Below are 10,726 nucleotides of genomic sequence, written 5' to 3' on the forward strand. Positions count from 1 at the left end.
CAGATTTGGCTCATTTTGGGGAGAAAAAGGGGGGGGTGGCACTAACACCCCCCCCAGGTGTCAATGGGGGGGGGGGTGTTAATTGGGGAGGGAGGGAGATATGGGTGCTGCTCCCCTCCCCTTGGGTGTCAGGGAGTGGGGTGTCAAAGGGGGGGGTGTCCATGGGTGTTGCCCCCCCCCATGGTGCAATTGGGGGGGGTCTATAGGTGCTGTCCGTCCCCCCCAGGGGACAATGGGGGGGGGCATGAGCGCTGACACCCCCCCGGGATATCGAGGGGGGGGGGAACGGATGCTGCCCCCTAAGTGTCAGTGGGGGGGGTCCCTGGGTGCTGCTCCCGCCCCAGGCTGTCCATGGGGGGTCCCCCCCCACGTCCCCCCATAGACGACGCCTGGTGATGGGGGGGCAAGCCCCGCCCCATGGGGGCCGGCAGCCAATGGCCAGCCAAAGATTAGCATATCTCTCCATCTCCCTCCCGCCGCCCCCCCCCCCCCCCGGCGGGGTGGGGCCGGCGACAGCTTGAGCGCGGTGCTGTCGCGACCGGGTCGCGGCGCTGTCGCGACAGCGAGGGGTGGGCGGGGGGGGTGGGAAGGGGCGTGGCGGGCGCATGACGGAGCTGCCCGGGGAGAACGAACCGGCGGGCCCCCCCGAGCCCCCCCGCCCCCCACCCGCCGGCCCCGGGACCGGGCACGGCAGCAAGGTACGGCCGGGGGGGGGGAGCAACCGGGAGGGGGTGTCTGTGCATGGGGGGGGGAGTGGGGGGGTCTCAGCCGCTTTGGGGTGTCGCTGGCCCAGCCCGGGGGGGGTGGGGGGGGGTGTGAGCGGACACCACCCCCCCCACCCCCCCCCCCAGTTACCCCCATCGCCGGCCAGGCTGGGCTGGTGCAGCGGGAGCGGGAAGGGGGGGGGTCCTGCTATGGGGGGGGATATCCCTGGCACCCTTTGAGGGATCCCCACGGGATTGTTGTCACCCCTGGGGGGGGGGTCCTGCCACCCCGGGGGGGGGTTGTCCCTCCGGCAGATGCAGCGGCTGAAGCGGTCCCTGTCCCTCCGGACGCTGCTGCGGAGCAAAAGCGTGGAAAGCCTCTTCCCGCGGCCGGGAGGGGGGGTGCAGGGCCCCGGGACCCCCCCGTCCCCCCCCCGGACACACGGCTTCCAGCAGTACGTCTTTAAGAAGCATTGCCCCTGCGAGCTGTGCCGGCAGCTCATCGCAGGTGGGTGCTGGGGGGGGGGATGATGCTGATGATGTACCGGGGGGGGGGGCAGCCCCCTGCCCCTGGTCGTGACCCCCCCCCCAAAAAAAAAAAATCTCTGCCTGCAGGCAATTCGCGGCAGGGCCTGCGGTGCAAAGCGTGCAAGGCCGGCGTGCACCTCTGGTGCTCCGAGGGGATCTCGCACCAGCAGTGCCCCGGTAAGACGGTACGTGCTGGGGGGGGGGGAACACACACACACAAACACACACACAGCCCTGCCAGACCCCCCCCGAACCCCACGACACAGCCCCATCCGTGGGGGGGGGGGGGGCTGCAGGCAGCAGGGTGCGTGGCCGCGCACACGCGTGTGAGCTGGTCCGGGTGCCCACGGGCACGTGTGAGCACAGAGATGTGGGTGCGTGTGCCAGCAGCCCCCCCCCGCCATCCCCGTGCACACGGGGTCCCCGGCCCCCAGGGGTACACTCAGTGTGCCCTTTTTTTTCCCCCAAAACCCCTGTTTTTTCCCCCAGGCCACGTCTTTCCACCGCAATTTCAGCTCACCCCTGCTGCTGCCGGAGCAGGGGGGCTCCGGGCAGGGTGAGCCCCCCCCAGGTGAGCCCCCTCACCCTGGCTGCATCGCAGAGCCAGCCTGCACCCACCCTGGGGCGCGCCTTCTCCCTGGGGAGAAGGTTGGGGGACGCCTGACACCCCTCCTGTGTGTCCCCCCCCCGCAGACCCCAGTGCAAAGGTGGACCCGGTGTACGAGGCGCTGCGGTTCGGCACCTCCCTGGCACATGGCACCGGCCCCACGGACCTGCCCCCCGCTATCCAGGTACCCCCCAGAACTGGGGAGGGGTGGGGGGCAATGTGGGGGTGGAGGACACCCCCCCCCCGAGCCCTCCCTCTGCCCTAGGGTGACAAGGCAGCAGCTGGGGAGGAGAGCGGGGACCCCCCAAGCAGCGGCGGGAGCCCAAGCAGTGGTGGTAAGGGGGTGACATTGGGGTGGGGGCCAGGGTGGGGGTTCAGGGCTGACTTTGCCCCCCCGTCTGTCTGTCTCAGCAGCTGTCACCCCAGCAGAGAGGGACAGTGTGGAGGAGAAGAGCCCCAGGCAGCAGGTGGGGGTCTGGGGGGGGGGGGGGGTCAGGATGGGGGTGAAGGGGGGGACCGGGGGTCTTGGGTGATGCACCGGGGCCGTGGGGCAGAGGGATGGGGCTGTGGGGCAGAAGGATGGGGTGTTGGAAGGGGGCTGTGGGGCAGAGGGATGGGATGCTGGCATGGGGCCGGGGGTCCGGGCTGGGGGCTGGGGGTCCAGGCTGGGGCCGTGGGGCAGGGCTGGCTGTGTCCGCAGGCTGCCCGGGGGCCGGCGCGGCGGGACGGGGCACCCATGTTCTCCTACGTGGCTCTCTACAAGTTTGTGCCCCAGGAGCACCAGGACCTGGCGCTGCAGTGAGTGGGGAAGGGGTCGGCAGGATGGGGGGGACACCAGACCCAGGGGGGGCAGCGGAGGGGGGTGACATCCCCACGCTGCCCCACGCCTCCCTCCCCCCAGGCCCGGGGACAGGGTCACGCTGGTGGACGACTCCAACGAGGACTGGTGGAAGGTCAGGGGCGGCCGTGGGGGCTATGGGGGGGGTGTCTCGGGGGGGGGCTGTGGGGGCTACGGGGGGTGGTGTCTCTTGGGGGGGAACATGCCAGGGTAGCCGGGAGCCTGGGGGCTGGTTCCCATGGGCAGCCCTGGCACCTGCCAGGGCATTCACTGGTGTAGCGAGCGCTGGGGGGGTCTCAGCCACCGCTCGGCCGTGCCGCAGGGGAAGGTGGGCGACCGGCTGGGCTTCTTCCCGGCCAACTTCGTGCAGCGTGTCCGTCCCGGCGAGAGCGTCTGGAGGAGCTGCCGGGCCGTGCAGGGCGACAAGGAGCAGGGGCGCATGAGCCTCAGGGAGAACCAGGTAGGGAGGGAGGGGGGGTCCCCACCGGTGACAGCAGCTTGCCGCTCTGGGGTGCACCGAGTTGGGTCCGTCGTCAGCGGGGTGATGCCACCAGGGCTGTGCCCAGCTGCCTGTCCATCCGTCTGTCTGTCTGTCCAGATCTGTGTCGGCGTGGGCAGGACCCAGGGCCTCATCCGGGTGACCAGCGGGAGGAAGCGGGGGCTGGTCCCTGCCGAGGCGCTGACCGAGATCTGAGGCGGGGGGCAGCATCCAGCCCCCCCCCACCCCAGTGTCCCCGTCCCCATCCCGGCACCACCGCCTCCCCTGGATCACCACTCCTCAGGAAGCCCCGTCCGGGCGGTACTTGACACCCCCCCCCCCAGCCCTGAGTCATGCCGGGGGGCCTGTCCCCAATGTCCCCATCCCTCGGGGGTCCAGCCCAAGGCACGTGCCCTGCTGGCACGGGGCAGGGGACACGGGGGTGGCCCCCCCCAGGGTGGCACTGCCCACGGACGGGGCACCCACACGGCTGCTCCTAAACCCCCACGTGTGTGGACACGGTGCGCGCAGGGGGGGATGGTGTGTGGGTGTGCGTGCACAGCAGCACGGGTGTGCAAATCCCCATGTGCACGCATCGGTGCCGCTCCACACGCACACTCCAGAGCCGTACACGCCTGTATCTGTGCACTAACACACACGTGTGCAGCTCCATGCGCACGTGTCCTGCCCGGCTGCTGCACGCTCGGCTCGCCCAAGCAATAACTGCCCCCCACCCGTGCCCGGGCAGCACTCGGACCCGCTCCTGGGATGGTCCAGCCCGAGATCCTAAATTAAAAAGCTGCTGCCGCTGCGGTGTTGGTGCCACCGGATCATTTTTTTTCTGTGCCGGCCGGAGGAGCTTCGGTGCTGCCGCATGTCTGGGCAGAGGGGGGGTGCAGATGGTCCCCCCCCACCCCAAGCACTGCCGGGGTGCCCATCCCCTTGTCTCGGTGCCATCCTTTTGGGGTACCACGTGCCACCCGCCGTGGACACTGGGGTTCTTTTCTGGCCGCATGAGTCACGCTGCGCCCAGCCACGGTGAGTCACCGTCGGTGGAGCCGGCGGCAGGGCCAAGGACAGAGCGGGCACCGGGGGCACGTCGGGGTGTCCTGACATGGGGGGGGGGGCTGACACAGGGGGACATGGTACATGGGCATGGCATTGGGCACAGGCCAGGCATCGGGGGGGGGACCTGGCCCCTCCAGCCCCCTGCCCAGCTGGTCCCATCACCTGTGTGATGAGGTAGGAGGGTCTCAGCTGTGTTTCCTGTGGGTGGGGACACCCACCCCACAGTTTATAAAGCCCCAGCTAGCCCCAGGGGTGGTGCAGAGGTTGTGGGGGGGTCTCTGTCTGCCCCTGCAGTATGGAGGGTCCCCAGGGTGGGGATGGCAGCACCCACAGGCATCAAGTTTGGTAAGGAACCGCTTGGGTGAGTGCAGGGTGTCTGGAAGGGCCAGACCTGGCTGGGGGGGGCAGTCCCTGGTGTAAGCTCTGGCCCCCTTGCGCCAGTGCCTGGGGGCACGCAGGGGGCACGCAGACCCCCGCCCCTTCCCATCGCAGCCCTCCGCGTCCTTGCCCTGTGCAAGTCCCATCCTGCTCAGTGCCATCCTGGCATTGCTCCCAGCTGAGCTGCAAGGGCTGCCTGAGGGGCTGACAGGGTGGCTGTGGGTACAAAGCCCCCCCAAAAGCTTTCCCTGACAGCTCTGGCCCCAGCCCAACAGCATGGGTGTGGGGGGCTGCAGCCCATCTCCCTGCTCAGCGGTCTCCAGCCCACCCCAAGGACCAGCAGAGGATCCAGAAGCTCCAGCTGAAGATGCTGCCGAGCAGGGACGTGCCCAAGCCCCAGCACTGCCCTGAGGAGCTGCCACCTGTCCCTGCCTGGGCCAGGGAGCCTCGGGGAACAGCTCTGGGGTGTGGTGGGTGGCAGGGGCAGCCCCCCAGATCCCTTTTTTTCTCCCACCAGAGCTCAGCAGGGCAGCACTGTGCTGCAGGCAGAAGTGTCACAGCCCTGCTCAGGAGGGGGAAGGCGGCTGCAGTTGCAGAGGCACTGCTGGCGCAGGAACCGGGCTCTGCCTGCAGCACTGCCCTCCCCAGCTGGCCCCGAGGCTGCCTGGCCCGGGACCAGGGCTGGTATCAGCAGGACCGACTTGCTCCAACCCATGTTATCCCTCTGCTGTCAGCCCCATGGGCTACGGCTCACCCGTACCCCAGGAACTGCCCGACCAACTCATTTGGTTCTTAACACGCAGGACAGAGCCAGCACCAAGGTGGGGAGCAGCAGTTCTTTCCCAGCCCTTCCCTCCCAGCTCCAGAAACCCAGGAGAGAGAGTGAGCGCAAGACCAGGTAGGAGGAATCCCGCATGTGGTGTTTTACTGAACAGTTGTGGATGGAAAACACTATGTACACAAGACAGCCAGCGTTTACTTCTTGGTCTCCTCCTCCTTGGAGAGGGTCTTAATGATCTCCTCCTTCTTGGCTTGCAGGCGTTCCTCACGGCGCTTACGAGCCTCCTTGGTCTTGGACCTACGAGCTTCGGCCTGGTCACTGCAAGAAGTTAAAGAGTTAGTGAATATGCAGCGATCACCTCAAAACAGCCTCGAGAAAGCCTTTACCACTGGCCCTGGTCTCCTCTTGCTCCACAGGATCCTGGTCTACCAAACTGGCTGCTGAAGTGCTCACGTGCCATCACAGCTCTTAACTAGTTCCCAGTGGTGCTAACCTGGTCCTGCTCAGCCCCAAGAGAGGACACTGGGCTCTGCTGCCCTCCTGGCCCCACACTGCCAGGCAATTTGTTCTGGCCAAGGAGGAGCTGCGATCCTGGCTCTGGGGACTGCCTCGTTCGGGCTGGCTGGGGTTACACATCTTTACTAGAGACCAAGGTTAATATATCGACTTTTTTTTTTTTTACCAAGTCCACAGCAGGATTTTGAAATCCATTGGCTCTTATGCCTCTTCACCTTCCCTTGTCAATCACTTACTGACCTAAGCACCTGGATCAGTAAGTCTACCAGTTTACAGCTCTATGAGCAACTAACATCTGCTCCGCCTGCAGTGGAACGCACAAAGCTCTGCTGGGATTACGTATTTCTCTGCTTCAAGCCAGCCCTACCCAGTTTTGGTTTGATTCTTCACCAGGGCTCTCGATAGAGCCACCAGTGACAGAAACCACCTGGAAATACCTGCCTGCAGAGTCATTTAAAAAAAATAAAAATCCACAACCTGCCAGACCAAAGCTTAATAGTGAGGCAGCACTTACGCCAAGAGCTTCTTGCGAGCTTTATCTGCCTTGAGCTTGTGGATGTGCTCCATCAGGATCCGCTTGTTCTTGAACACGTTACCCTTGACCTTCAGGTACAGGCTGTGATACCTAATGGAGCAGAACAGAACGGACTGTAAATGAGGCTGCCCAGGAGATCAAACCACCGTGCAACTTCCAGACACCCTGCACCCCTCCTGGCACCAAGGAGCAATGCACACAAGCGTGCTGTGAAGAGCAGGGTCACTCTGAAGCTGCTGCATTGGCTCTTCCCTCCTCCAAGCAGGCAGAGGGCTTGCCTGGAAAACTACTGGGATTACTCTGGAGCAGCTCTCTGGTGCCATGCTTCGTGGAGGGGATTTCTTTTCACCAATCTGCATACCAAGGAGCTGGCTGCAGAAGCTGCATACAGCAAGAAAGGGGTATCTAAGCACGTGGACACGCGACCCAAAGCTGGGCATGGCACAGCAGGCTTACATATGGCGGTCAATCTTCTTGGACTCCCTGTATCTGCGGAGCAGGCGCCTCAGAATTCGCATCCTCCTCATCCACGTCACCTTCTCGGGCATACGAGCATTAGCTGTACCCTTTCTCTTACCTAGAAAGGGAAAACAGGATGAGAATGAGGCCAAATTTCTGAAAGTTGAACAACATGTTTTTGCTGAAGTGCTTAATCTTTCTCTTTACTTCAAGAAGAAAACAATTGACATATAGGCTGTGTCTTTTTTAGGCCCTACTACAAGACTCTTGGAGATAGTTGCTTAATATAAGATTGTCAGTGGACCACACAGCATGGAAAACAGACATTTCTGGGAGCCAGCACTTACCGATGCCCATGTGCCTGCCCTTCCGGCGGGCCAAGGTGTTCTTCCTGCATCGGGCACGAGAGTGAACGGTCACAGGTTTGCGGATGATCAGACCATCCTTAATCAATTTCCTGATCTGCTGACCTATAGCAAGAAACTTCATGCTCAACATTTTATGTGCAAAGAGAGGACGCATTAGGCAAGTACAGACTCCCATCCGGCTTGTACAAAAAGGATCCAATGCATAGGACAAGCCAGACTTTCCCTCAAAGCCCCCTCATGCTGCTGTAGTTGCTCCTTCCCCCTCCCATTTCTCCCTCACTAGTTATCTCAGAGGACACCAGGTACTAACCCCACTACCAAGAACTCACCAGGAGCCATGTTCTTGTTGGTGCACCGAAGAACTCCGTAAATCCTGCTGATGGACTCATTTCCACTTTGAAGTGCAAAGCAGTTACCCAAGTGTCAGACTTTTACCTAAGCCAACCTCATTCTTAACGAGCTAGTCAAAAAGCCTCTTTCCGTATGCCTGACGCATCCCTTTTCCACACGGCAACACAAGCCACGCGTAGCATGGCCATGTCCGTGACAGATGGTTACTTACGCGAGTTAGCATTGGCGATCTCATTGGTTTCGTTGGGATCCAGCCAGACTTTCTTTTTGCCACAGCGCAGGACGCTGGAGGCCAGCCTCTTCTGGAGCCGGAGCATACTGCGGAGACCCACGGACACAGCTCAACACCACGCTCCTTCCCGCGGCCGGACGGTGCTTTCGCAGCGCCTGAAGGCCCGGGACAGCCCGCAGCAGGTCTGCAGGCCGCAGGCCACGCTGCTGCAACAGCACGACGGGGAAGGGGAAGCGGCCAAAGGCCACAGGGCCCGAAAACAGCGAGGCCAAACCCCGCTCAGCGGTCCCTTCCCTCGGGCGCCCCTCGGCCCGGGCCCCGGCCGCCATTTCGCCCCCTCCCCAGCGCGCGGCCCAACCGCCATTTTCCCCCGAGGCCTGAAGGAGGCCGCAGCCGCCTCACAGGGTCCAGAGCCTCTCTGTAGCGTGGCTGGGAAGCCCCCGTTATTGAGGCCACCCCACCGATCACCCTCGCTCCCCGTCACTGCCGGAGCAAACCCGGCGAAAGCAGCAGAGCTCTACTCCTCACCTCATGGCGGCGGCCGGCCGGAGAGGAAGAGGCGGTGAGCCTGGCCCCGCCCACAGCCAGCGTCACGGGGAATGGCACGTACCACCCCGCGCCCGCTCCGCTCCGTCCCCGCCGCCTCGGAACGGCCCCGAAGAGCGGCGAGAGAAGACCCGCGGTGGTGTCACGGGTGGGGTGAACAGACGGGGGTCGGGCCCCACTCGGGACGTGGGGGAAGAGGAGCATTTCCTTCCTCGCACCACCCCCACTCCCTCGCCGCGTGGTGGTACAGCCCGCTCCTGCGCGGCTGGCAGGGGCCGGGCGGGCTCTGCGCATGCGCGTCGGCGGATACGGGGCGGCACGTGGGTGGTGGGTGAACTGGGAGGCGTCTGGGGAGCACTGGGCCGTACTGGGCCTGAGCTGGGCTGGGGGGTCAGGGCTGTGCCGGGGGGCCGCGCAGGCACGCTGCGGCGTTGGGGGGGAGCTGCAAGAAGCTGGAGAGATGCCCTCTCCCCGCCGGTGGGCCTGCTGGGGCGGGCAGCGCGGGGCCGAGGGGCGCCGGGCCCAGCCCTGCCCTCGCTGCGGCCCCCCCTCACACCGGGGGCTGCCGGAGATTGTCCCCAGCCCGGGTTCAGGCTCGTTGTTAGACCTGAGAAAACCCGGGCGTAGGTTGTCCCTCATCACCCTCGCCGCCTGGCCGGGAAGCTGTAGGTTAGGAAGAGTTTAACGTCAGATTTGTCACGTTGCTTTTCGTAGCAAGAAACGGGATGTCCGTTTGTCCGGCGTTGGGCTGCGGTCATTCCTTTTTTCCCAAGAAGTCACCCTAAAGGGTGGGGTGAATGTCCAGAGGTTGGTGCAGGAGAGTGGCGAGCTGGGATCTCAGATCCTGCTTCCTTTCCACTGTGGATCAAGTTCCACCTCTTTTGCAGTGATTGGGTTATGGTGCTGCAGAGAAAATTCGTATTTTCCTGTAAAATAACCTCTTAATAGGGGTGGTAGCAGGGCTGCAGCGAGGGCTGGAGTTGGCAGAGAACCCAGTATTTTGCTGTTGAAGACACGACTGAGGTCTGGGCGTATCGGTGGCACCATTTTGTGGTTGGAAAAAGGCACAGACAGGCTGAATGATGTTTCATGGCGCTCCCAGCCAGAAATGCCTCCCCAGAAAATGCCGTAGCGAGGCTTGAAATGGGCCCGGTGGCAACTGGCATCCTTTGTGGCAGAGAAATGACCCAGGAAAGTACTGGAGCCTCTCCAGGACAGATTGGTGAAGAGTTCCTGGAAGAAGGGAATGCTTGCAAAATGATAACGCATAGATTGTAACTGGCCTAAAAACACAGGAGTTTCTTCATGACTAAACTCCCACTTTAAAGCAAACTTGTCCAGCAAAAATGTTGCCTTTTAACCACCCCAATGTTAACTAGTGCCCAAATTCATCATTTTGCAGCCGTTCTTTTCCCTCCTTCCTTTCAACCACTGAAGGCTGTGAGTGGCTGGAGAGCGAAAGCCCCTGAAAGCGCCTCGTTAAACACCCAAGACAAGATGCTAACGGTTCCTTTTGAATCTGGCGGCCTAGCACAGTCAACATATGGCGTGAGAAGAGGAGCCGATGGCAACAGATTTTTGGTTCATTTTGAGAGAAAAACACAGATAAACACAGGCTTTTGCTGTTTAAAAACTGACTCATCATTTTCATAAAACAAACAGCAAAATCTGGAGGCTCCTGAGGCAGGAGAGTGGCTGGGTTTTAATTACTGGCCCGGGAGCGGCTCTGGGGTTTTGCCGCTGGAAATCAACATCCTGTAGAAGCTTTTGGCCAGTTGTGTGGGCTGGAGACAGGAGAGTGTGTATACCTTCATACCTATACGGGAGGGTGTGTGTGTCCCCAAGTCCTATGGAAATGCCCCCTTGTGCTCCGTGCTTTCGAGGGGGACAGGGATGAAGAGACTGGTCTGACCCCAGATTCGTGGAGAGGTTTTAGCTTGGGTAGGGATGCTGCTGCTTGTGCACATGCCCTTCCAGCGAGGTCCGCGGAGATCTGCCATCCTTCCTCCACCTGCCCCATTGCGTTCCGCACCGGACGGGCATGTCTGTAGCTCTGTGCCCGCTGAGTTTGCATGTGCTCGGAGCAGCGGGCAGGGGCCGAGCGGGCACCCTGGTGAGCCCCTGCGAGGGGCCGTGCTGGCACGCTGTGCCCCTGGCAGTGCAGGCAGCAGCGGTGGGGGAGTCTGGGGAGCAAAGCAGCTCTGGCAGTGGGAAGGGAGAGACGCCATAATTGCATTATGCTCCCGCACAGCTGCCTGGGAATGGCGTGCTTGCCCTCTGCCTCCGGGCAGGCTCCCTGCTGGCAGGGCCCCCGCTGCCTCGGCCCTGGCACCCAGC

At 62.9% G+C, this 10,726-nt stretch overlaps 2 protein-coding genes across 6 annotated transcripts; one reads left to right on the plus strand and one right to left on the minus strand.

Annotated features, from left to right (window-relative positions):
- The first annotated feature begins 525 nt into the window (after positions 1–525).
- STAC2 (SH3 and cysteine rich domain 2) lies at positions 526–3,980 on the plus strand. 5 transcript variants are annotated; one of them, XM_069786412.1, is made up of 11 exons: positions 534–698; positions 1,020–1,212; positions 1,320–1,417; positions 1,722–1,803; positions 1,926–2,023; positions 2,105–2,174; positions 2,251–2,306; positions 2,540–2,637; positions 2,741–2,792; positions 3,000–3,137; positions 3,276–3,980. In XM_069786412.1, the coding sequence occupies exons 1-11, from the start codon at positions 606–608 to the stop codon at positions 3,369–3,371; spliced, it is 1,074 nt and encodes a 357-aa protein (XP_069642513.1). In that variant the 5' UTR covers positions 534–605; the 3' UTR covers positions 3,372–3,980. The 5 variants fall into 5 exon arrangements, with proteins under 5 accessions (XP_069642518.1, XP_069642513.1, XP_069642516.1 ...); XM_069786415.1 differs by having other exon boundaries at positions 2,105–2,171; XM_069786416.1 differs by having other exon boundaries at positions 2,105–2,171; positions 2,254–2,306.
- A 1,520-nt stretch (positions 3,981–5,500) lies between these two features.
- RPL19 (ribosomal protein L19) lies at positions 5,501–8,499 on the minus strand. The gene is made up of 6 exons (XM_069786418.1): positions 8,372–8,499; positions 7,823–7,929; positions 7,240–7,362; positions 6,890–7,010; positions 6,413–6,523; positions 5,501–5,700 (listed from the first exon to the last, which is right to left on the minus strand). Exons 1-6 carry the CDS (start codon positions 8,374–8,376, stop codon positions 5,577–5,579), a joined length of 591 nt encoding a protein of 196 aa, XP_069642519.1. The 5' UTR covers positions 8,377–8,499; the 3' UTR covers positions 5,501–5,576.
- Positions 8,500–10,726: the final 2,227 nt, after the last annotated feature.

This window comes from Haliaeetus albicilla, chromosome 7 (assembly GCF_947461875.1).
Source record: "Haliaeetus albicilla chromosome 7, bHalAlb1.1, whole genome shotgun sequence".
NCBI lineage: Eukaryota > Metazoa > Chordata > Aves > Accipitriformes > Accipitridae > Haliaeetus > Haliaeetus albicilla.